Raw genomic sequence first — 27,497 nt, forward strand, 5'->3', positions numbered from 1 at the left:
GCTTTCATAGCAAAAGGATTTGAGTATAGGAGCAGGGAGGTTCTACTGCAGTTGTACAGGGCCTTGGTGAGACCACACCTGGAGTATTGTTTACAGTTTTGGTCTCCTAATCTGAGGAAAGACATTCTTGCCATAGAGGGAGTACAGAGACGGTTCACCAGACTGATTCCTGGGATGTCAGGACTTTCATATGAAGAAAGGCTGGATAGATTCGGCTTGTACTCGCTAGAATTTAGAAGATTAAGGGGGGATCTTATAGAAACTTACAAAATTCTTAAGGGGTTGGACAGGCTAGATGCAGGAAGATTGTTCCCGATGTTGGGGAAGTCCAGAACATGGGGTCACAGTTTAAGGATAAAGGGGAAATCTTTTAGGACCGAGATGAGAAAAACATTTTTCACACAGAGAGTGGTGAATCTCTGGAATTCTCTGCCACAGAAGGTAGTTGAGGCCAGTTCATTGGCTATATTTAAGAGGGAGTTAGATGTGGCCTTTGTGGCTAAAGGGATCAGGGGGTATGGAGAGAAGGCAGGTACAGGATACCGAGTTGGATGATGAGCCATGATCATATTGAATGGCGGTGCAGGCTCGAAGGGCCGAATGGCCTACTCCTGCACCTAATTTCTATGTTTCTATGTTTCTATTCCGTTAGCCCTAAGAGCTAAATCGAACACTCTATTGAAAACATCGTGAATTGACCTCCACTGCCTTCTGTGGCAGGGAATTCCACAGATTCACAACTCTCTGGGTGAAAAGGTTTTTTCTCATCTCAGTCATAAATGGCCTACCGCTTATTCTTAAACCGAGACCCCTGGTTCTGGACTCCCCCAACATCGGGAACATTTTTCCTGCAGTCAAGCTTCTGTCAACCTCCGTTTGTAGGCATGGTCTATCCAAAATAATACATGATACTCATAAACAATTTCATTAATTCTATTTAAATATAAAATCCTTCTTAATAATGTTCTGTGAATTTTCTAAATAGGAATCTTTGTTCAATTTTACACAATAAAGCTTCAGAACTGTCTCTCCTTTCAGTGCATTTCAACCATAGGTATCATATTTTTATGATGGCTTTGGGATGGCAATGTTGATCTTTCTAATCATAACCTACTGTGTCTGTGTACTGTGTGCTACACAGAAACATTGTATCAGAATAGGGCGACAATGATTTAATAAAAAAGAAATAGCTAATTACCCTATTTTCACATTATAGGAAATAATTTTATAGAATTAGTCTAATCGCCCAATAACTTTTTGTTTACATACAAAAGGTATAGACCAGACTGGTGTGGCTATCCTGACATCATAGTAGTGTGGAAGAGGCGTAGAATCATATAGCATGGAAATAAACCTTTTGGCCCAACTTGCCCATGCAAATCAACATGCTCCATCTACAATAGGTCCACCTGATTTGTTTGACCCATATCCCTCTAAACCATGTACCTGTCTAAACGTTCCTTAAACATTGTGATAGTACCTGGCTCAACTACCTCCTTTGGCAGCTCGTTCCATACACCTACCATCTTTTGTGTAAAAATGTTGTCCCACAGGTTCCTATTAAATCTTTCTCACCTCACTGTAAAATTACAATCCTCTGGTTCTCGATTCCCCTACTCTGGGCAAAAGACTCGGTGCATTCACCCCGTCTATTACTCTTATGATCTTGTACAACTCTATAAGATCACCCCTCATCCTCCTGCACTCAAAGGGAACTCCTACCTCGACAAGAACCTCATATCAACTCCTACCTCGACAAGAACCTCGACCCACTGCAGTTCTCTTACCGCCACAACAGGTCAACGGTGGATGCGATCTCACTGGTTCTCCACTACGCTCTGGACCACTTGGACAACAAAACCATGTATGTCAGGCTGTTGTTCATAGACTACAGCTCGGCGTTTAATACCATCATCCCCTCCAAGCTGGTTACCAGGTTGGGTTGCTCCTGGGCCTGGCCAAGCTGGCCATCAGCGAGTCATGGTGCCAGACGGTGGAGGGCTGTACCCGAGCCAGCTGCCTGCCCCTTTTCCGGGGTTACGTCCGTGCCCGGGTGGGGTTAAAAAGGGAATACGCCCTGTCCACGAGCACCGTGGGGGAGTTCCGGGACCGCTGGGCTCTGCAGGGTGTTAAATGCATCCTTGACAAGGAGTGTAAGATAGCTGTATATAGTTTATTAAGGATATTTGTTTGCATGGTATTATGGTGGTGTGTTCTGGTTTGTTTTATTGTAGTGTAATATTATTTTTTAATAATTGAATACATTCTTTGAATAAAAAAATAAAAAAAGCTGGTTACCAAGCTCACGGATCTGGGTCTCTGCGCATCTCTCTGCAATTGGATCCTCGACTTCCTCATCCACAGACCACCGTCTGTCCGTATTGGTGGAAATGTGTCATCCTCGATAACAATCAGCACGGGAGCACCTCAGCCCCCTGCTGTACTCACTCTATACTCATGACTGTGTAGCCAGACATAGTGCAAACTCCATCATCAAGTTCGCCGACGACACCACTATTGTGGGACGAATCACTGATGGTGATGAGTCAAGCTTGCCTCATCCCTCTCCCCACGTCTGCTGCTACTTGGTGACTTAAATATTCATATGGACTCCCCCACCTGCAAGCTCGCATCTGAATTCGCCTTTTTACTTGACAACTTCTCTCTCACTCAGCACGTCACCTTTCCCACCCATGACAAAGGTCACATCCTTGACCTGGTCTGCTCCACAAATCAACCGGTACTCGACCTCCATCCATGTCTCTGCCCCCTCTCTGATCATAAGCTTATACGGTTCACCATCCCTTCTCCGACACCTCGCCCCCGCTTCCTCCGAGAAATCACCTTCCGTAATCTAAAATCCATCGATCCCCACCATCTCTCTGACCTGCTCTCCACCACTTTCCCCCTGGACTCAACCCCCATCTCACCTGATGATCTCACAAACCATCTCAACTCCACCTTGTCTACCTCCCTTAACATTCTGGCCCCCCTCAAAACAAGAACCGTAACTTTCAACACATCTTCACCCTGGTACACACCTGCATTTCGTAAGCTGAAACAGACTGTTCGCCGACTTGAACGACTCACAAATAAATCATCTCTCACAGTCCACCATGAAGCTTACAAACTCCACCTCACTGATTACAAAGATGCCCTCATTGCTGCAAAATCTGCCTACCTCTCCTCCATATTCACCGACCCCTGCCTAAACCACAGAACCCTCTTCTCCACAGTGGGAAACCTCCTCAAGCCTCGAGCCAACACTCTCCCTACCTCTACTCTGGATCTCTGCAACTCATTCCTCCACTTTTTCGCTGATAAAATCAGCACCATCTATCAATCTTTATCCCCTGTACCCGACTCCCCAGCATCTACTCCACCACCTACCAAGGCCCCTCCTTTCAACATCTCCACTGACCTCATTACCCCTCCTCCACACTGCTTCCTCTCCCAGTTTGACCTGGTCACCCCTATTGAAATCTCCAAACTCATCAGCTCTTCCAAACCCACTACCTGCTCCCTCGACCCTCTGCCCACTCCCCTGCTGAAGTCCTGCCTCCCCGTTCTCTGCCCCTACCTCACTAATCTCTTCAACTCCTCATTGTCCCAAGGAATTGTCCCCTCCGCTTTCAAAACTGCTGCTGTCACACCAATCTTAAAGAAACCTGGTCTTGATCCCTCCTCTCTCATTAACTACCGCCCAATCTCAAACCTCCCCTTTCTTTCAAAAACCCTGGAGCGTATCGTTGCGTCACAACTTCATTCCCACCTCCTTGCGTATAACCTATTTGAACCCCTCCAATCTGGCTTTCGCCCCCTCCATAGCACAGAAACAGCTCTCCTCAAAGTCCTCAATGACCTCCTCACCTCTGCTGACACTAGTTCCCTCAACATCCTCATCCTCCTCGACCTGAGCGCAGCCTTCGATAGAGTGAACCATAACATCCTGCTCACCAGATTCAAAGACCTCGGCATTGAAGGCTCTGCACTCAGCTGGCTCCGTTCCTACCTTTCCAACAGATCCCATTTCATTTCTCTCCACAACCACACCTCTGCTACAGCCAGTCACTCAAGGCGTCCCCCAAGGCTCCGTACTCGGCCCCCTCCTCTTCATCATCTACATCCTCCCCCTTGGTCAGATACTCCGCCACTTCAACCTGGACTTCCACTGTTACGCCGATGACACCCAGATCTACCTCGGCACCAAATCCCCTCACAAACCCCCCCTCTCCCATATCAACTCCTGTTTGTCATCTATAAAAACCTGGATGCAACATAACTTCCTCAAACTCAACAGCGATAAAACAGAATTCCTCCTCATAGGCTCCAAATCCACACTCAGCAAAATCAATAATCCCACTCTCACCATCGACGGCACCACTGTCTCCCCATCTCCCCAGGCCCGCAACCTTGGCGTGATCTTTGATTCCACCCTCTCCCTTGAGCCTCACATCCGCCATGTCATTAAAACCTCCTTCTTTCACCTCCGCAACATCGCCAAAATCAGACCCTCTCTCACACCTCCCGCTGCTGAAAGACTCATCCATGCCTTCATCTCCTCCCGACTGGACTACTGCAACTCACTTCTCCTTGGCATCAGCTCCACCTACATCAACCGACTCCAACTGGTCCAGAACGCAGCCGCCCGACTCATCACCCACACCAAATCCTGGCATCACATCACTCCAGTCCTCAAACAACTTCACTGGCTTCCCATCTCCCACCGGATCACCTACAAAATCCTGGTCCTCACCTACAAAGCCCTCCACCATCCGGCCCCCCCCATATTTCACTGACCTCCTCTCCCCCTACCAACCCTCACGGTCCCTCAGATCCACATCAGCCGGTCTCCTCTCCATCCACAAGTCCAACCTCCGCAGTTTTGGGGACAGAGCCTTCTCCAGGACAGCTCCCAGGCTCTGGAACTCCCTCCCCCAACTGATCCGCAATTCCGTGTCCCTCACCATCTTCCAGTCCCGCCTCAAGACCCATCTCTTCACCTCTGCCTATCCTTAGCCCCACGTCCCCCTCCCTTTTCATCTGTGCTTGAATTGCCTCATATTGTGTTTTGAACTGAATTTCTGTCTTTAATTTGTGTACTAGTCATGTCTCTACTATTTATTTCATTCTGCTTACATGTTTTTCCTCTACTTGCTAAATTTTTGTAAGGTGTCCTTGAGACTCTTGAAAGGCGCCCATAAATAAATTGTATTATTATTATTATTAAGTATAGAAGTGAGATCGACCGATTGACCAAATGGTGCCAGCACAACAACCTGGCTCTCAACACCAGCAAAACCAAGGAACTGATTGTGGACTTTGGAAGGGGTAGGATGGGGACCCACAATCCCGTTTATATCAACGGTGGAATAGGGTCAAAAACTTCAAATTCCTGGGCGTGCATATTTCTGAAGATCTTTCCTGGTCCCAGCACACTGATGCAATTATAAAGAAGGCACATCAGCGCCTCTATTTCCTGAGAAGATTATGGAGAGTCGGTATGTCAAGGAGGATTCTCTCGAACTTCTACAGGTGCAGAGTAGAGAGCATACTGACTGGCTGCATCGTGGCTTGGTTCAGCAACTTGAACGTCCAGGAGCGGAAAAGAATGCAGAAAGTTGTGACCTCTGCCCAGTCCATCATCGGCTCTGACCTCCCCACCATCGAAGGGATCTATCACAGTCGCTGTCTCAAAAAGGCGGCCAACATCATCAAAGACCCACACCATCCTGGCCACACACTCATCACTCCATTGCCATCGGGAACAAGGTGCAGCAGCTTGAAATCTGGAACATCCAGTTTCAGGAACAGCTTCCTCCCCACAGCCATCAGGCTTTTCAACACGACATCAAAAAAGCTCTGAACAATAACATTCATTACTATTGCACTTTATCTGTTTATTTATTGTGTATATATATGGTCTATGGTATATAGACACACTGAACTTTTATCTCCTGTTCTGTATTCTGTTTACATATTCTGTTGTGCTGCAGCAAACAAGGATTTCATTGTCTTATCTGGGACACATGACAATAAAACTCTCTTGACTTGACTTGACTTGAAATAGGAATTTAACACATTCAGGTATGGATGCAAAGATAAAAGGTAGTTAACAGTCCATACATCCCACCATCTACCTGATCTATCATCAGTTCACATGAACAACGATTACTGCTCATTTAATTAAAGCTTCTCATTTACACTAATAAAACCACAATGGAGTTGCTGGCTGTAGGGCTATACGTATTCTGAAATTTTCCTTTGGTATTAATGAGTTTTCTTCAGGAGAGATGAAACCGGCAATTGCAGATCAGTCCAATTAATTCCAGTGACACAAAATATTGTTGATACTGGAATATTGAGCAAACACACAAAGTGCAGGGTGAATTCAGCTGGTCAGGCAGGTCATCTGTGTAGGGAAATGGCCAGATGTGTTTTTGGGCCAGGACCTTAAAAAAAGTAAAGGAAAAGGGGGTGCAGAATAGAGAGTGGTTGACAATGAGCAGAAGGAGAGGGGAAAGGGAACTGAGAGGTGGGGGTAACGGGAGAAAGTTGTGAGCACAGGAGGAGATGGAATGGCAGATGAAAATACAGGGTAGATGAGAAGGGGTGTGGGGTGTGGGGTGGGGGGAGAGGTATCTGTAATTGGAAAATTCAATGTTCATGCCACAAAGTGCTGGAGTAACTCGACGAGTCAGGCAGCAACTCTGGAGGATTTGGGTAGGTGACGTTTTGGGTTGGGACCCTTCTTCGCAATTATTTGCAGTAAGGGGTGGAGGAGGGAAGAAAGCTGGAAGAGAGGAAGGGCAGGACAAAGCCTGGTGAGTGATAGGTTGAGTCAGGTGACAGGGGGGTGTGATATCAGAGGGTTAGATTAAGGTTAGAGAAGTAAGAACAAAAGGTGTGAGAAAAGGATAAAAGTGTACGGATTGTGAAGGCAGAGGAAGGAAATACACCTATTGCTCGCCAGGTTTGGTCCTGCCCCTCCTTTCTCCCAGCTTCCTCCACCACCCCCCACCCCACTACAATCAGCTTGAAGAAGGGTCCCAACCCAAAACATCACCGATCCATGTCCTCCAGAGATGCTGTCTGGCCTGCTGAGTTACTCCAGAGGTCCAAGGATACAGATGGATGAAAGGATGGAAGTTATAGAAGAATGGAGATACAAGGAACTGCAGATACTGGTTTACAAAAAAAAGACAATAAGTATTGAAGTCAGTGGGTCAGGCAACATCTTTGGAGAACATGGATAGGTGACATTCGGGTTGGGTCTGAAAATGGGTCTCAACCTGAAACACCACCTATCCGGGGCCAAGGAAAGAGCGTTCACGTTGCGGCCCTGTTTCAACCAATCTTTCCACCACCACGCACAAGAAGCACAAGAAGCGCAAGACAGACACCATTGTGCAGATGCCGAGAAGTGTGTTCAGCTCTGGCTGAACAACTTCTATTCTTGTGTGTGGACTCGATAAGAAGAAGAAGACCACCTATCCATGTTCTCCAGAGATGATGCCTGAACCGCTGAGTTACTCCAACACTTTGTGTCATTTTTTTAAATTATAGAAGTTCTGGTTATTACTTTGCAAACGCACTTTGCATGCTGGAGAGCTGGAGAACAATAGATGTTGGGCCTATTATTCACACAATAGTTTGTAAAAATCAATAAAAAAACACAAGGGACTGTTTCAGTACTTGAAAAGGAGGGGGAAAGAATAACAGGCCCATGAAAGAGCAAGGAGCTCAGAGCTAATTAGATGTCTCTACCTAAATAATTGGCAGGAGTACAATGGCTCAAGTGGCTTCCTGCTGTGCTGTATAATTTATAGCACACTAATGTGTCAGGCCCTCCCTCTGAATTCACTGTGAAATAACTACGTTGCTACTCTAACATTATTATCATTAGTCTAACACCAGCCACAATATATTGGCCACATCCAAAGTGTATTGCACCGCAAAATAAGTTCTGCTACAAAATAGGTTGCATGAGGATGTTATGTTGAAGATGCGAGTGTAATCATGGTGCCACACGTAGTTTAGAAGGAAGCTTTCTAAAATGGTGCAATTATAATGTGAACGAGTTCTGAGCACTGAGACTCAACAAAATCCTGGTCTTCCTGGCCACCAACCCGACAAAAATCATGGTGCTGTGTTTCAGTTCATTGCAGGGCAGCATGGTGACGTAGCTGCAGAGCTGCTGCCTTATGGGCCTGTCCCACTTAGACGATTTTTCAGGCGACTGCTGAACATGTTGACATGTTGAAAAATTCACAGCAACCATAATGAGGCCATGACGAGTTCCGAGAATGCAGGAACTCCTCATAACTGTGAAGGCGACTCCCCGGAAACCACCCGCGAACATGTGGCGACCATGTGGCGACCACATAGTCTTCTACAGTCGCCTAAAAAGTCACCTAAATGGGACAGGCCCATAACAGCACCAGAAACCAGGGTTCGATCCTGACCATGGGTGCGGTCTATACAGAGTTTGTACGTTCCCCCTGTGACTACATGGGTTTTCTCCAGATGCTCCGGTTTCCTCCCACACTCCAAAGATGTACAGGTTTGTAGGTCAATTAGTTTTGGTAAAATAGTAAATGGTCCCTAGTGTATAGGATAGTGCTGGTGTACAGGGTGATTGATGGTCAGCATGGACTCAGTGGACCGAAGAGTCTGTTTCCGTGCTGTATCTCTGAAAGAAAGTATTTAAAGATAAAATTGATGTTATGGATTGGTTGCTTATTGCAGGAATAGAAATGGAAATCAAGTATCTTCTATACGAGTAGCCAATTTGTGTCACCAGTTTAATGCTAGAATAGTTTGTTGAAAACTTTCCACCATCAATCACAAGGATGGCAATATGGTGCAGAGATGTTGCCTCGTATATTATTATTGGTTACAATCTGAGGAGTATGATGATGCTACTGATTATGATATGCCAATGTACCAGCTAGCAACTGATCTTCTCCATAAAGACTTGGCCTATTGCTAGAAATTGTAATTTATTTACCTATCTGTTACGGATTTACAGCATATAATACAATAATATTAAAGTTCTCATCTTGAGAATATCACATTTTTGAATTTTCAAGGCAGTCTGGGTGTTTATTACTATTTCCGTCACAACGGTCAATTTTGTAATTAGCTACAATTAGGTAACTAACTATTTATATGTTTTAATTTCAGGTCATCCAAGTAAGATGTTTTATATGTTTCAGAATGCTTCAATCTATAATAACTGAAAATTTCATTCAGTTCTCTTAATTTTTAAGAAAGTTATGGGCTTTTGACTGTCCTCGATCACAGCTTTTGTGTTAAGTCAATGGAAAAGCAATAGGGAACAAGATGCTCATTTCCGAGTGTGAAAATAGCCATAACTTTTTTAATACTGAAGATATGAAAGTGAATTAGGTGTTAAATTAAAGTTCTTTTTATGCTTTATCTGATGGAATAAATTGCACACTTGATTTTTAAAATCTCAAAATTTTGTAACATTGCTATATAACACTGTTCAATCTAACCCTACAGCTCATGCCCTCGAGTCCTGGCAACATTCTTGTAAATCTTCTCTGCACCCTTTCCAACTTAACATCTTTCCCATAACAGGGTGAACAAAATTGAACACATAACTCAATGTGGCCTCATCAACGTTCTCCATTATTCAGAACAAAATTGCCTGTACTGTAGGTGGATGGGTGGTAAAACTGAAGGGAATGTAGGGAGAATAGGTTACAGGAAAAAAAACAATGGGGCAATGGGATTATTCTGTATGTTGGCATAGACTCGATGGGCTGAATGGCCTCATTGCATGTCCTAATCCAGAATGTACGTCCAGAATGTACGTCATTTAGCCATAAACTTGGAAACTGCTACAGCCTTATTGAAAAATCAATAGCAAAGCAGCTCAAGGTTTTTTGGTTGAGTGATAAATTGTCTTATTGACATAGGTATTTGACTTGCAGTGGGGAGTCCTGATAGCCACATGGCTTTCATCAGTAATATTGTGTGAGCTGGTGAAACTTGATAAGCAGTAAAATTTATTTGCACTTCTCAGCTGACGTCTTCCTCTCGATGAGCCTGTGCTTCTTGTGTTTCCCTTGGGAAACATGGCATGGGTCAGTCGCCTTAGACAGAGCAGGTCTGTAGGCTGGCTAACTAACCAGCGACCCCAAATGTGGTCTAAAAAGATCCAGTTGCACAGAAGCGTTGTTTGTAGTGACCTTTGCAACACAGGAAGAATCACAAAGTCTTTAAAATTGCCAGTTAATCTGCCTGATCCAGACTGCATGCCTCCGCCACTTATATTTAGTGCAGTTGAGACGTCAAGGAGAAACTCCCCAGACCATACTCGGATGGAAATTTCCATGAGTATCGTTTTGTGTAGTGTAGTGTAGTTTAGAGATACAGCATGGAAACAGGCCCTCCAGGCCATCAAGTCCACACTGACCACCCGTTCATACTAGTTCTGATATCCCACTTTTGCATCTTCTCCCAACACATTAGGGGTAATTTACCTACAAACTTGCATGTCTTTGGGATAGGGGAAGAAACAAGAGCACCCGGAGGTAACCCATGTGATCACAAGGAAAACATGCAAACTTCACACAACATCACCTGAGGTCAGGATTGAATCTGGCTCTCTGGTGCTGTTAGGCTGTGAACTTAGAAACATATAAAATAGGTGCAGGAGCAGGCCATTTTGCCCTTCGAGTCAGCACCACCATTCATTGTGATCATGGCTGATCATCCACAATCAGTAACCCGTGCCTGCCTTCTCCCCATACTCCTTCATTCTGCTATCCCCTGGAGCTCTATCTAACTGTCTTTCAAATTCATCTAGTGAATTGGCCTCTACTGCCTTCTGTGGCAGATAATTCCACAAATTCACAACATTCTGGGTGAAAACGTTTTGTCTCATCTCAGTTTTAAATGGCCTCCCTTTTATTCTTGGGCTGTGGCCCCCGGTGCTGGACTCACCCAGCATTGGGAACAATTTTCCTGCATCTAGCTTGTCCAGTCCTTTTAGAATTTTATATGTTTCTATAAGATATCCCCTCATCCTTCTAAATTCCAGTGAATTTAGGCCTTCTTTCTTCAGGCCTCTTTGGACCTCCACAAATTGACATTTCCACAAATTGACATTTCCACAAATTGACTTTAACTAAATCATGCAGCTTATTATTTGTGAAAAAGGTCAAAGTGACATCCTCCTCTCAGTTTAATTAAATAAAATATAATTGTATCCCAGTAATTCCATCTTAGAAATGTTATCACAATGTTTTCATATACAGTGTGATGAAAGACTTGTGGGCCTGGTCCACAAGCAGCTTTTTAGGCGATTGCAGGAGACTATGCAGTCACAACATGGTGGGCACATGTTCATGGGTGGTTGCCGGGGAGTCGCCTTCCTGGTCGTGAGGAGCACCCGCATTCTGGGAACTAGTCGAGGCCTCATTATGGTAATCGCAACATGTTGAAAAATTAGTGGCAACTAGAATGAAGCCGCCATGGAGAGTAGCGAGAATTCCCGTGCCGTAGGTGGGCCGCCAGGAGGTCCTAGTGGATTGCCAGGAGGTTGAAGGTTTTCGTAGATTCTTGTAGGTTGTAGCCGGTGCTGAATTTCATTGGCTTATTGGGGAAAAAACACGTAAGCAGTAGTTTTCAGAACCAAGGATAACCGACCGGTTATCCGAAGTCCGCCGAACTTCACAGCCGTGTATCTCTGGCTTCTTAAAAGTTGTCTGGCTTCTACAAAGATGCCTCCACTCCTTCTCCCTCCTTCTCCCCCCCCCCCCCCCCCCCCACCAAGGACTTACCGTACACTGTGCTTTAGCCGTCTTTATTACAGCGTCAACCTTCCAGTTCATCGCGGTGTATGTCTTTATCACCTTGGTTTTGCACCGTGTGAATTTCAGGCAACGCTCCCCCCGCTTGCCCTGTCCCCTGCCTGCGATGTGTTTGTGTGTGTGTGTTCCACTCTGACAGTCGCTGTTCCAGTTGCCGGTTTTTCAGGCGACTGCCGGCAACTTGACAGTCGCAGGCAGTCGCCTGAAAAATCGCTTAAGTGGGACAGGCCCATTACGAGTTTTGAGACATGACTGGATACTTTGTCAAACAGTCATGTACATTGAAATTGTTGATCCCTCCACATATGATGTACAAAGCCATTGAAACTGCTGAGCACACATAGTGAGGTCAGGAGGCATATAATACTTCTCAGATGGAATTCATGCAACACTTTACCACCACCTCCACCAATTCCCAAACCCCACTCTGCTGCATACATGAATTTCTGGTATTGAACAATGAAGGGGAGTGGGGGGTCATCATGGCACAAAGGTAGAGTTGCTGCCTCTCAGCGCCAGCAACCCGGGTTCGATCCTGACTATGGGTGCTGTCTGTATGGAGTTAGTATGTTCCCCATGTAACCGCGTGGGTTTTATCCGGATGCTCTGATTTCCTTCCACATTCCAAAGACGTATAGGTTTGTAGATTAAATGGCTTCGGTAAAATTGTTAAATTGTTCCTAGTTTGTAGGAACATTAGTTACCACACTAGTGTAGTTTACATGGTGATCGTTGGTTGGCACAGACTCAGTAGGCTATCAGTCCTGTTTCAGCACTGTATCTCTAAAGTCTTCAGCACTGTGTTGAAGGCTTCTTTGGTATTAGTTAATCACGCTATTCTAGCTGGATCAATGCCAGGAAGAACCAGACTTTGATCTTTCCGAAGATATATTCAAGGAACTGTCACTAATCCCAGCACTGATTCTGATCATCTTTCCACCAGGATTAAACAACCATACCATGATTATCACACTCAGACATTCATTCCAAATGTGACTTGAACTCTCAATACCAATCATCTTCTCAACTGTGGCTGTTATTGACTGACCCTCAATCATCAACCCTAATTCTTCTGTCAACTCCCCAACTGACATGTAGCTCCAAATGAATGCCCTTAGAACTTCTCTCTCACCACCCTCCTCTGACATCACCCGATGCTCTTTCATCATCCACTCCTGAGCTTACTCGCTCTTCATTGCTTACTGTGTGCAATGTTGGGTGATCATAAAGGATTAGCCTATGTGTGAGTCTGCAGGCCCCATGTTAACTGCACTAGAATATCCAGCTAGTTCAGTGAGACTTAGTACTGTGGAGATTATAAAACACTAAGAATGTAGAAAAGTAAAATTACCGTAAGGTGTTTAATGTGGCATAGTGGTGCAGCCAGTAGAGCCGCACTAACAACACCAGAGACCCGGGTTCGATCCTGACCTCGGGTACTGTCTTTGTGGAGTATGCACGTTCTCCCTGTGACTATGTGGTTTTCTCCAGTTTCCTTGCACATTCCAAAGACATGCGAGTTTGGAGGTTAATTGGCCTCTGCAAATTGTCAAATTTCACTACACCAATTGGTGTATGTGACAATAAATGTCCTTTCTCCTTTGTGTGTAGGGCGTGTATGAGAAAGTGGGAATAACATAGAACTAGTGTGAATGAGTGATCGATGGTCGGCGTGGACTCTGTGGGCCTATTTCCATGCTGTATCTCTGAACTAAACTAACTAAACCAGAGTAAACTAGACTAAACTAGACTAAACTAGACTAAACAGAAAACAGAGAGAGAGATAAAAAAAGATGACCGATTAGTTTCAATAGACAATAGACATTAGGTACAGGAGTAGGCCATTCGGCCCTTCGAGCCAGCACCGCCATTCAATGTGATCATGGCTGATCATCCCCAATCAGTACCCTGTTCCTGCCTTCTTCCCATATCCCCTGACTCCACTATCGTTAAGAGCCCTATCTAGCTCTCTCTTGAAAGTATCCAAAGAACCGGCCTCCACCGCCCGCTTAGGCAGAGAATTCCACAGACTCACCACTCTCTGTGAGAAAAAGTGTTTCCTCGTCTCCGTTCTAAATGGCTTACCCCTTTTTCTTAAACTGTGGCCCCTGGTTCTGGACTCCCCAACATCGGGAACATGTTTCCTGCCGCTAGCGTGTCCAAATCCTTAACAATCTTGTATGTTTCAATAAAATATCCTCTCATCCTTCTAAACTCCAGAGTATACAAGCCCAGCCACTCCATTCTCTCAGCATATGGCAGTCTCGCCATCCCGGGAATTAGCCTTGTAAACCTACACTGCACTCCCTCATTAACACAAATGTCCTTCCTCAAATTAGGGAACCAAAACTGCACACAATACATAGATACATAGAAAATAGGTGCAGGAGTAGGCCATTCGGCCCTTCGAGCCTGCACCGCCAGTCAATATGATCATGGCTGATCATCCAACTCAGTATCCCGTACCTGCCTTCTCTCCATACCCCCTGATCCCTTTAGCCACAAGGGCCACATCTAACTCCCTCTTAAATACTCAAATATTAAATACTCCAGGTGTGGTATCACTAGGGCCCCATATAACTGCAGAAGGACCTCTTTGCTCCTATACTCTACTCCTCTTGTTATAAAGGACAACAATGCCATTCACTTTTTTTCACTGCCTGCTGTACCTGCATGCTTACTTTCATTTCCACAAAGAAATAAGAGCATGTTTATTTTAAGAGATTCTCTAAAACAATTACACCTCACCTGCTCATTATATGGATTAATCCAGTTGGGGCTAGCCCTTACTCTAATCCTAACTTTCTTCATAGGGTTACATTTCACCAAATCTGCCTATGAATTGAGAATGGTAAATGCCTGAAGCTTGATTCTCTGAACCATAAATCAAAGAACTGAATATGTTGCAGCTCCAGCAAAACCATAAAAAATGCTTCTTCGACCAGAACATGCTACAAAATATATATATATTTTTTTAAGTTTACAGTTCCAATCATTACCAGGTTCAGAAGGTGTGGCAGAAAATCCATTTACTGCTGAGGAACTAATTCTATCATTGTTTACTAGTGTCACATGAGAGATAAAAGGTAAATATATTTGACAATGGAATGGCACTCCATGACATTTTAATCTAATGCCTCACAGCTTTGACTCCAGGGACACCAGGGTGAGTCAATATTTAGTACACACGTCCACAATGAGTTACATCAGAATCAATAAATAATTATCTTACTCAAAAAACCCCATTCATGTCATCCACAGTTGATCCACAGTTTATCCACATTACTAACAGTGGTGCTGCGGTAGAGTTGCTGACTTACAGCGCAGAGATCCGGGTTCGATCCTGGCTACGTGTGCTATATGTACGGAGTTTGCATATTCTCCAATGTGACCATGTGAGTTTTCACCTTCTGGTTTCCTCTCACACTCAGAAGACATGCGGGTTTGTTGTTTAATTGGCTCTTGTAAATTGTCCCTAGTGTGTAGGATTGAACTAGTGTGCGGGTGATCGTTGGTTGGCGTGGACTTGGTGGGCCAAAGGGCCTGTTTTCACACTGTATCCAAACTAAACTAAACTCGGAGTATGGTAGAATCCTGATTAATACGCCATAATTCTGAATTTGGTTAAAAAAAACTTGGAAATAAAAAGATGAAGGAAACATGTAAAAATTGACAAAAGGGCATCTGCATTGTTGTGAAACCAACTGTTTTGCCAATATCCTTTCAGGAAAGAAACATGTGTTCATGCTGGTTTAACTCATATACAGTATATGATTACAATACCACATGGTTGAATGACTCCAAGTAGCCTGAAGAGCTATTTAATTCCAGCAGAATCACACAAACTAGTTACAGTTTACTAACTTAAGTCTGAAGAAGAGTTTCGGCCCGAAGCATTGCCTATTTCCTTCGCTCCATCGATGCTGCCGCACCCGCTTAGTTTCTCCAGCACTTTTGTCTACCTTACAGTTTACTGACACTTATTTTTTGCAGAATAGACAATGAGTATTGACCCAGCCAGCAACATGCACAGGCTAAAAAATTCCCTTGTACCTATTTCTCTAAGTTGCATTCAACATCGGGAACATATTTCCTGTCACTAGCGTGTCCAAACCCTTAACAATCTTATATGTTTCAATGAGATGCCCTCTCATCCTTCTAAACTCCAGAGAGTACAAGCCCAGCCGCTCCATTCTCTCAGCGTATGACAGTCCCGCCATCCCAGGAATTAACGCTGCACTCCCTCAATAGCAAGAATCTACGCTGCACTCCCTCAATAGCAAGAACTGTAAATTGTAACGTGGAAGCAAGCTTTTAAGTCACCAGTAAATAAAATGATTGTTCTTGAACATACTTATTAATACATTTGGGAATGCCAAGTTTCAATGTACAGTACGCATGACCTGTCAAAACAGTTACAGACTAAAAATGCACTAAAGAGAACAGGAAAATAAATGAAAAAATATTTTAGAGAATTTAGAAATAATAATAAATGTATTATTCCATCACAGCTTACAGTCTAAAGGCTTGTTGTTGTGTTAAAGTATTTAAGTTATAATAACACAGCAAGCTACAATTAAAGTGCAGAATGCTCGATATGTTATTTGGGTTAGTACTTAAATGAGATTCCTTTCAGCTAAACCTTTAGGACCAGCCTTAGTAGATTCCTTCATTAGATCCCTCTGAGCCTTGCAACTACAGAGGTACCATGCATTTGATGAGATGTTACATAAATGTCTTGACTAGCTGTTTAACTAGACTTAAACAATTCTGATATCAGATGCATTGAAATGTCACTTTACATTATGTGGCAAAGACTTGCAGTGGAGACGGCACTATCATCTTTATGAACTAAAGGCCTACTCGGTAAAAATATTAATGGTGGTAATCAAAGGCACAAGGAGAATTTGTCAATAAATCTAACCACACAATTATGAAAGGTGTATTTGGAAGTTCTGGATTTCCTATGGGAACCTATATCACTATTCCAAGGTTTCTTCTAATCTGTACATAAAAGGAAAGATGTTAAGAAATAAAACAAAAACTGACCCTGACCTTTCATATCTTCATTATCTTAAAAGGTTTGCTTCATTATTAAAAATATCAATCATCTAGGGGGAAATGACAACCAAAAGAATTTTGATTGAAGCAGAAAATGAGAAAATCACATCATTTCTCATTTGAAAAAGTTTCATTTTCACCTTTCCTCAAGGCATTAATTTTCCTATATATTCATTATAACATAACAAATTCATTGTCAGAATTATAACATTTAACCAGCTTATTTGCACTAGAAGTGATAAAAAGTGATAAGAAGATTATGAAGCCAAAATATGCCAAAAGAAGTGTGAGAATATGTCTCTTTATGGTTGTAAAATGCGATTATTCTGAAAAACTAAATTGAATATTAGAATCATATGCATAATAGATTTGCTTCTTTTTCATTCTGGTTAAGCTGGAAAGAATGCAGTAAAGATTTACGAGGATGTTGTCAGGATTTGAGGAACTAAGCTATAAAGAGATGTGGAGAGGCTAGGTCTTTATTCTTTAGAACATTGCAGACGGAGAAATTATCTTATAAAGGTGTACAAGAATATGATAGGATGAACGCACTTGGTCTATGATCCAGGATTGGGGTTATCAAGAATTAGAGGGCATTGGTTTAAGATGAGAGGGGAAAGATTGAATAGGAACCCGAGTGGCAACTTTATCACCTGATGTGGTACATACCACTCCACCTATTTAATTTTAATTTCTAAAATTCCTTTGTCAAGTAATTTTAGAAATTATGTAATGGTTGTTATCTTTAGGGAGGTACAGCATAGAAACATGCCCTTCGGCCCACTGAGTGCACGCTGACCATCGATGACTCATTTACACGCTCGTTCCATTCATTCCAACACACTAGTGTCAATTTATAGAGAGCCAATTAACCTATAAGCTCTCACATCTTTGGGATGTGGGAGGAAATTGGAGCACCCAGAGGAAACCCACGTGGCCACAGGGAAAACGTGCAATCTCCACACAACAGCACCCGAGGTCAGGATCAAACTCGGGTCTCTGGCGCTGCGAGGCAGCAGCTTTACCCACTGCACCAACCAAGCGGCACCCGGGATTGTGGATCAGATGAGTCAAAAATGAATGCTATCTTTTTAAAACATTTCTTCCTGATGTGTCATTAACCCTCAATTACAACAACATTACAAAGACTTTGCATTCATTTATACCAATGGTAAGAACAGAATAAATATGCCTGTAATTAAATGTGATCTAGGAAGCATAATGCCAAACCAAAAAATATAGTTCTGTATATTTGACAGTCGATGGTGAATAGAATGAGAGTTAAGAATGGCATGTTTCAGGACATTAATGCAATAGTAATCTTTATTTTGTATAACTATTTATTGCAATGCGGTACTGCAATGCTTCAGTACAGAAGCATTATAAAGATCTATCAGTGTGCCACACATCTGAAACCTGTTACAGTCAATGTTGTCACAAAACTTCTAAATGGGGCACCATGTAATTTGAACATTACTGAAAAAAACATGCAGTAAATAGTAATATCTTGCATGTGTAAAGATTTAAAAATGGTGAAAATCATACAATCAAACAAATTCTGAGATGATACACTGTGCAACCATGACACAGGCTCCAAAACATGATTTTTTTCCTTAGTTTTATTTTAAGACCGCAACATTCATTAAAAACTCCCTGCTCAATTACTAAGTGAATGGATACGTTAATGAAATTAAAATCAATGATAAAAAAGTTTAGAAATAGAAGTCAGAGGGAAGGAAGATTTGAATAATTTCAGTCTGTTAAGAACCAAAGCAAAGTATAATTTGTTACTTGCACAGAGTAGAAAATTAAACACATGTGATTCTGTTGAGTTCTGTACTGCCACGCATGAAGGAAAATGGAAGTTACACACAATGTCCTCCACAATGTTTGGGACAAAGACCCATCATTTATTTACATGTGATTTTTTCTATTACATATCTCAAATTGTGGAGTACAGAGACAAATAAATAAATGAAGGGTCTTTGTCCCAAACATTATGGAGAGCACTGTACATGACAGAGAGGGGGCAGGAGTGATAAATTAAAGAATAAATGGATGAAATCTTACCTTTTCTGCATCTTGCTCAAAGAGCCGCAGTTGGAAGCATTGATCTAACTTCAGTTTCCTTACGTGCCACATCTGATGTAAGTGTTGTCTCGTTGAGTGCAGCTTATCCAACAGACTGGTGATCTTTGGCACGACACTTTGAAAATCGGCGCTGCCAGATATACAATTCTTTCCAGAGAAGCCGTCACTGCATCTTATACACTGCAGCAACCTTTGCCCCTCATGGTCCAGTTCTTCCACAGGGGCTTTGATGACCTTCTTCTTCAATTGCGTATGCTCGTCAATTAACTTGCGCGAACCTTCAACATCCATGGGAAACTCCTTCCGGGCCAACATCTCCTGTAGGTCTTCTAGTCTGGACAACAGATGCACAGCACTGCTAATGAACTCTTCCAGGGCCAGCCGAAGCTCAATCCACTCATCATGATTATACTCCAGTGTGCCATCAAATTCTTCAGTCAGTTGGGAAGGATCCACTAATTTGGAAAGTCCTTCCACAGATACCATACTTGTCTGAAAAGGGATATTTCAATGCAACAAGATAAATATCAGGAAAGACATTGAAAACACTGCACAATTGCCCCATCTCCACCAAAAGTTATCAGGAATGATTCAAAACCATTTTTTTAATACTGTTTATGGAGTCCATTTAAGTAATGGGCGACACAGTGGCACAGTAATAGAGTTGCTGCCTTACAGCGCCAGGGGCCTGTGTTCGATCCTAACTACAGGTGCTGTCTCTACAGTGTTTGCACATTCTCCCTGTGACCACGATGGGTTTTCTCCGGGTGTTCCGGATTCCTCCCACATTCCAAAGGCATGCAGGTTGATAGGTGTATTGGTTTCTATAAAAATCGTCCTTAGTGTGCTTGCTCCAACTGGTGTGAATGATGATTGTTGGTCGGCATGGACTTAATGGGCCAATGGGCCTATTTCCACACTTCATCTCTAAACTGAACTAATTACAGAGGGAGTATTCAGCCTAGTGTTTAGGAATCTAAAGTACATGTTGCACTCCTCAATCACCAGGAAGGCTCATGCGCAGCTGTACCATCAGCTGGCCATCTCTCTGGTGAACGTTTTTTCTGCTTGAGGTAACCTGCCGATCATCACACAGTTCTTAGAACTCTAGTAATGATCGCAATTTGCTGGAAGCTCTGGGTCAAATTCAGAGCTCCTAGGTAAGCATTTAACTGAAAGGTGTTTGCGTGTTCATACATCTTCATGCATGCTTAGACCTTCAGGCGGATTTCCCTACATGAGCGCAGTGAACACACACATTTTTTATTTTAGTGCGTTTGAATGCTTGAATTAGAATCTCACCAAGTGGTCTGGAAGTATCGCCTGCATTTTTTAAATTTCTGGGCTTCATTTCAATCCCACTAACTTTCTCTTGGAAATAAATGGGAAACAAGTTCCAATTCAGGCAACACTAATACCGTTAACATTGGGTCCTGAAGTTTGTGTCTCATTTAAATCACGCATGGTTAATAGTGTTGGTTTAAGTGCAGATGATTCTTACAGTCTAAAACGCCTTTTCCAAGCAAAGATAGCATCTGATCTTACTTAGACTTTAACCAGAATTTTGAAAATCAACATGTACTTATTGGTAAATTTGTGCTTTGAGCTCTATTTTGTATTTGGTCTTCCTGTTACTCATTATTCAGTAGATTGGTTAAATGTAGCAAAGGCTCCCATCACCGCCATTTCCAAATGTTCTTCAGATCTTAAGTTGGTCTGTATTGGCCCGCTTCCTGCCATAGTGGTTTAAATTTTATTTTTTTTAACTACACTACTCTTTTTACAATATTATGCCTACTACAAAAATAAACAATAACAAAAATATAAATGTGTAATTGTTGAAGGATTTAATTTTGAATGTGACGCTTACCTCAAATATAAATTTTGAGCTTCCGAAGTTGGTCTTTTGCTTCTGCCAAAAGTTATCTGGCTTGATAATCAGTGCAACATGGATATCAGCAGGGAAAGACTCCTGGAGAGTTTTAAGTAAAGGTTTGATCAGATCCCACTTGGAACCCCGCATGTCGATGATAACAGTGAATCCTCTCTTACTCACATCTTCACTGTTGGAATATAAAGCAGCCGTTACTGAAAGGAATATGTATCTTTAAGCATTCACTCGACTTCAAATACATGAATTATCCCAATCTAAACTTGCAACACACGCATGACGCACGTTTTTGCAGCAGTAACAAAATCTAAACAGAATAGTGCACACCCATAGACTGACTCACGAAAGTCCTCAGCTATGCTTCTGCAGCAGAATAAGAGTAAGGGACGTGATGAGGAGTGATGAGGTTGTAGGGAGGAGGGTGGGTATGAGTTGGAGTGAGAGATGCATGCTTTGGAGTGAGAGGTTGTGAGACAGGGAGCATTTCAGCTTTAGAGAATGAAAAGGAATAGGCTATAATATCAATGGGGATTGATCCACAAGCATTAATCTACAAGCATGAATTAATAAGGGCATGGTGGTATGCTTTCGGTACCAGGATGAAATGCATCTTCTTAGAGCTGTACAGGAACATGGAATCAGGGAAGAGAAATGTTGTGGTCCAGTTTCTGTGGCCCATTTTAGTTTTTTTCATTTTTAGAGATACAGCACGGAAACAGGCCCTTCGGCTCACCGAGTCCGCGTCGACCAGCAATCACTAGTTCCATCCTACACACTTGGGACAATTTACAGAAGTCAATTAACCTACAAACCCGCATGTCTTTGGAAAGTGGCAAGAAACCGGAGTACCCAGAGTAAACCAACACACTCACAGGGAGAACGTGCAAGCTCTGTTCAGAGAGCACCCATAGTCAGGATTGAACCAGGGTCTCTGGTGCTCTAAGGCAGTAACTTTACCACTGCGCCGCTCTGCTGCCCAGGTGGAAATGAGCGACACTGATATGATTAAGAAGGGGATTATCTAATGATTTAATAGTACTTTATTATCACATGTACCGAGGTTCAGTGATTTTTTTAATGCAGTTTAGTTAAAGTATTGCTATACATAAGCACAATCTTAGATCATGTACAAGTGATATAGGAATAATACTTTGAGATAGTATACAAGAGTCGCCAGGTTTGGGTGCCGTTTTCCAAGTTGTTATAAATATAGAGTTCTTAATCTGGCCATAAAGGCCCATTATCCTGGTGGAGTTGCAGGTTTGGCCTGATCTGGCCTGGCCAAGCAAAGCCATTGGTGTCGTCCAATCGTGACCAGACTTGTGACGAGAACTAGTGACCAGAAACTCAAAAGTAATAATCTCTGAACAACTATTTCAGCCGAGGGCACATTGAGAGCGATGAGTGGGAAGTGAACACGAGAAATAGGGCCCCCGCGAATTGGAAGGAAGCACAGCAAACCAGGGCCTCAATGAGTGTGAATGGAGCACAGTAATCAGGGCACTGGTGAGAGGGATGGAGTGCAGGAAACATTACTTGGGTGGTCAGCTGGTAAATCATCGTGATTTCTGAATAAATTAAAACACAAAGTACTGGGGTAACTCAACAGGTTAGGCAGCATCTCTGGAGAACGTTTCGTATCGGGTCCCTTCCTCAGACTGATTGTGGTGTGGGAGAAGAAAGATAGAAGAAAAGGGGGGGGGGGGGGGAAGGACAAAGTCTGGGAAGTGATAGGTCGATGCAGGTGAGGGGAGGGGGGGGGGGGTGAGGTTTTATGATGGAATTTTGAGAGGAATTGCTGAATAGTTGAATATGGAATTTATCAGGAAACTATTATTTAACTTGTTCCAAAAGCAACCTGACGGGAGAATTAAACGCAGATTAAATACTTTTTTCCATAGTAAAAATTGATTTATTTTGAAGAATTTGACTGGCAGGCCATTAGCTACTGACACGATAATGAGCTTGTTATCTGTGTTGCTTTGTTATGTGAGTTACAGCACCAGATTACAGATGAGTAAAAATGCAGGCAGCAATCTACTGTCAATGTCCGAATTCAATGAACTCTTACTAATAGGGTGGCAGGAATGATATTTGCTTGAATTTATTATTATAATCAGTGAGAAGCCACCAATCAAAGAACAAAGCTCAGTAAAAATAATAGTAGTGGAAATAGTAGTGGATAAACAGCAGTAATGTGTCAGATCTAGGATCTTTCTTAAGAACTAAAGATTTCAGATTTTCAGCATCTGTGTTTTGTTTGAATGAAATTCAGCAATATTATCTGTCATGTTATCTCTCCACAACTCATATGACTGAAAGACAGCCATGTTAATAAATAAAATCCAATACAAAGTGTAAATATCTTAAAAATGGCAGGAAAAAATTATACATTTGAATGAAATGTATAATTGGCAATATCCTCAGACTGATAGTAGTAGGGGGGAGAAAGTTGGAAGAGAAACGGGAGCAGGATGAAGCCAGGAAAGTGATGGGTGGATACAGGAAGACGTATAGGTGGAAGATGATGGAGGGAAACAGGAAAGGGCGGCATGATTGTATCCACGTGGGCCACAGGGAAATGAGGGGAGAGAAGAGGGGAGTTGTTTGTCGGTTAGTTACCCGAAAATTGAGAATTCAATGTTCATACCATTGGTTTGTAAGCTAGTCAATATACAACAATATGTTGTAAACGGAGGTTTCTCCAGTTTGCATGGGCCCTTACTCTTGCAATGGTGCAGGCCCTGGACAGAAATGTCCTTATGGGAGTGTGAAGAAGGGGACTTGAAATTGTTAGCAACTGATAGATCCAGCAGGACTTAGCTGACTGAGTTTTGGCTTGATATCTCTTCCTCTGGCTTCACTTTTCATGCCCCTTCTAATCTCACAGTTTCAGTTTTTTCATCTCTGGTCTTTGTCCAACCATCCACCAATCAAACCCCCCACCCCTGTATCCACTCATCACTTCCCTGGGTTTGTCCAGCCCCCACCTCTCTTCCAGCTTTTACCCGTCCCCCACTATTGTCTGCCTAAATATGAATCCCAACCCAAAATCTCACCTATTCATGTCCTTCAGAGATGCTGCCTGACCCGCTGACTTACTCCAACACATTATGTATAAACCAGCACCTGCACTCCTTTGTGTCGCCATTAAAAGAAAATTCTATCCATAATATAATGCATTCTTTTGAGAGAGGTAATTCAGATGTGTTTTTCTTCTATTGTTAACCTCGTGCATGCAGTTTTAAAATTATGCTGCTTTAATCAAGGAATCACTATAATCTCAAATGATCCTTAACCAACATACCCAATTCTTCACTAAACTGTCTCATATAATTGTTGTGCATAGTGACAGCTTGTCAGTTATTGAAATGCCAATGTCTAGGATTGCTGCAGGGAATAAGGTTAAAAAATGCATATAAGAGCTATCTACTGACAGCTAATCCTGTCCAGTATTAACATCACAAAAGCCTCAATTCCTCAATGTTAACTTTGCAGCAAAAAAAAAAATGAGTGTTCTTATATTTTTTAATTTTGGTCCTGTTCAGAAATGTGTATGTGATTTTGTGAAGTTATTGTATATGAACCTGGACCTTAAATACATTTACCAGTATGGTAAAATTCTATGCTTCAATTATTCTGATGTAGATGTAATGGTCTATAATTTACATGTCAAACTTTAGTAGAAGGATGTGATATCTTCCATACTTGTAGAACAAAACAAAAGACAGTTAATTCCTCTGTTCATCCCATTAATCTTCTGCTGGGCACCAACATGTCTATCACATTAACTCTTATTACTTCACCAAACCGGTCACCAAGAAATTAGATATTGAGAAGAACAATTGTATTTAATGAGTGCAATTAAATATAGCTACTGTTGGTTTGGTAAGTATCATGTTACTTCTGCCAAGATGATGAATTATCTCTCATTTTGATGGATTATAATCTCCTTGACTACGCTACTCAATTCTTTCACACTATGAATCACTACCTGGATGCATAATACATAATACAAAGGGTCCTGACCTAAAACGTTGTCTATTCATGTTCTCCAGAGAAGCTGCTGAACTGTTGAGTTACTCCAGCACTTTGTATCTTCCCTTGCATAATATATAATCTTGTTTTTCCGTAAACTGCATGTCTTCTACACCCATTAACATGACCTGTTCTATTTTTTAATACTGTTATGTGATATCGATCTCATTGGCATAGCTCGATTTAGTGCCCATCTCTAATTATCCCTAAGGAAGTGCTACTGAGTTGCCATCTCGGTGCATTGTAGTCAATATCTTCAGGGTAGTACGACAATACTATTAATTAGAGAGCTCCAGGATTACGCCTCAGTGAGGATAAACAATTGGCAATATTCTTCCGTCATATTAATAGAGGGAATGTTTCAGGTGATGATTCCGAAGTATCTGTTTCCTTATTCCTATGAGTGAAAGTCATTGGCTTAGCAGGTGTTCGACCTTGATGAAATAGCTGAAAACATATGTGCAGCACAGTGGCAATGGGTAGAGCTGCTTAATTAAAGGTCAATTTTGTGTGTCATAGCAAAGGGTCTGAAAACTTATGTAAATGTGATATTTCAGTTATTTATTTTTAATTACTTTGCAAAAAATTCTTAACATCTGTTTTCACTTTTTTATTATGAGGTGTGTGTAGATTGATGATTAAATAAAAAAATTAATCCATTTTAGAATAAGGCTGTAACATAACAAAAAGTGAAGGGGTCTGAATACTTTCTGAATGCAATGTATGTCGGAGCCCTCACTGGAGTTTAGAAGGATGAGGGTGGATCTCATTGAAACCTACCGAATCAGGAATGGCCTAGACAGAGTAGATGTTTCCAGAAGTGGGATAGTCTAGGACCAGAGGGTGCAGCCTCAGAATAATAGGACTTACCTTTAGTAATTTGAAAGGTATTGAAAGGTATTTCCTTCTCAAAAAGAGGAGGAATTTCTTTAGTCAGAAGGTTGTGAATCTGTGGAATTTATTGCCACAGATGTCTGTAGGGGCCAAGTCATTGGGGATTTTTAAAGCGGTGATTGATAGGTTCTTGTTTAGTATGTACATCAATGGTTACGGGGATAATGCAGGAGAATGGGTGAGAGGGGAAAATAGATCAGCCACGATCGAATGGCAGAGTGGATCTGATGGTCCAAATGGCATAATTCTGCCCCTATGTCTTCTGAACTAATGATGGAAACAATTTAACAGTTACTCCGAGATAAAAGAAACACAAATAAACAGAAAATATTGGAAGCACTCAGCAGATCATGCAGCATGTATGGTTGTTAATCTTGGCTAAATTGGACCAGCTAGGACTTCAAAATGGGGTTACGTTTCAGGGTTGCTGGGAGATTTGGTCAAATTGGAATTACTCTCTGCAGAGCTGGGACGGAGGTGCCAGAGTGTCTGGAGCTTAGATACAATTTGCAAGCAAAGAATGGGAAGCTCTGAAAACCCTGTCAATCCTGTCAAATGCATAGAATGGATTGGATGGCTGTAAACCAGACATACGCCTTGTAAATAGTTATAAATAATGTTGCAGAGTCTGACTTTGCCAAGTATTGATTGGATGAAGTGTTGAGCCTTGTCTGGGTTTTCTGTTAATCAGGGTAAATGTTTGCAAGTTGACTTCATCTTGAAGTCCGTTGTGAATACAATGTATTGAGCTGTTGTATTATTGGGTTAGGGAAATGCCAATTATGTATGGGGTTAATCGATATCTGTAATTGGGTTATTTAGAGACCACCCCCATGTGGTTCGGCCCCTTGAGGTCCCGGGACATATAAAAATCCGCGATCACGAGGCTCAGCATCGATCTTTTGGAAGAGCGCTTGGGATTGCGTAAACTTCTGGAGTGCCTCTGTCTGAGCGAGGCCTAGAGGGCATGAACAGGCAGACGCGAGGATCGAACCCGCGGTGGGATAGGTACGGTGTGTGATCTGTGACGTGCTTTTGGTAAAATAAAATTTAGTTGTTTTGTGCTTGATTCAGTGTTTTTACTGAAACTAGACTGGGGGGAAGTTTAGAAACGAGCAATTATCATGGAGAGAAGGCCCAAATGCCGCCGGCTACGGGAGCCAGGATCGTCACGTCAACGGAAAGCTCGAGGACAAAGAAGGGAAGAGATTGAACTTTTTTTCGACTTCCATCACAGTGAGGAATGTGGAGTCACTGTGGTGGATGTTTATGTTAAAATGTATTTTGTGTGTTCTGTTGCTTTTTTATTGGTATGACTGTATGGCAAATGAAATTCCTCGTATGTTGGCTGATAAAGTATTATTCTGATTATGATTATGATGATTATGAGAGGATTATCAGGTTGATGATCTATCTTTAGAAGGGCAAATCAGCTGCCAGTTTTCACACGTAAATGCTAAACTATCCCAGTTTGTACTTTTTGTGGTATAAATGCAGGCTCCCCATTGTGATACAGAATTGGATCATTTCACTGGCTGATTAAATTAGATAGGACCTTGCACAATATTCATAACAACATTGCACTGGAAAGACAGTCAAGTCAGAGAATCACTGAGTCATTCAGTGTGGAACTGACTATTGTCCAATTTGCCCACGTTGACCAACATGACCCATCT

General features: G+C 42.3%; 1 protein-coding gene across 5 annotated transcripts in view; it reads right to left on the minus strand.

Moving 5' to 3' along the window:
- The window catches only part of kalrn (kalirin RhoGEF kinase), a 612,442-nt gene that overhangs the window by 339,750 nt on the left and 245,195 nt on the right, over window positions 1-27,497 (minus strand). For all 5 annotated transcript variants that reach the window (XM_033024025.1, XM_033024026.1, XM_033024024.1 and 2 more), the window contains exons 4-5: window positions 20,869-21,061; window positions 18,978-19,490 (exon numbers count right to left, since the gene is read on the minus strand). In XM_033024025.1, the coding sequence (XP_032879916.1) occupies window positions 18,978-19,490; window positions 20,869-21,061 (706 nt within the window). The remainder of the gene's footprint in view (window positions 1-18,977; window positions 19,491-20,868; window positions 21,062-27,497) is intronic.

The sequence above is a fragment of the Amblyraja radiata genome, chromosome 7 (assembly GCF_010909765.2).
Source record: "Amblyraja radiata isolate CabotCenter1 chromosome 7, sAmbRad1.1.pri, whole genome shotgun sequence".
NCBI lineage: Eukaryota > Metazoa > Chordata > Chondrichthyes > Rajiformes > Rajidae > Amblyraja > Amblyraja radiata.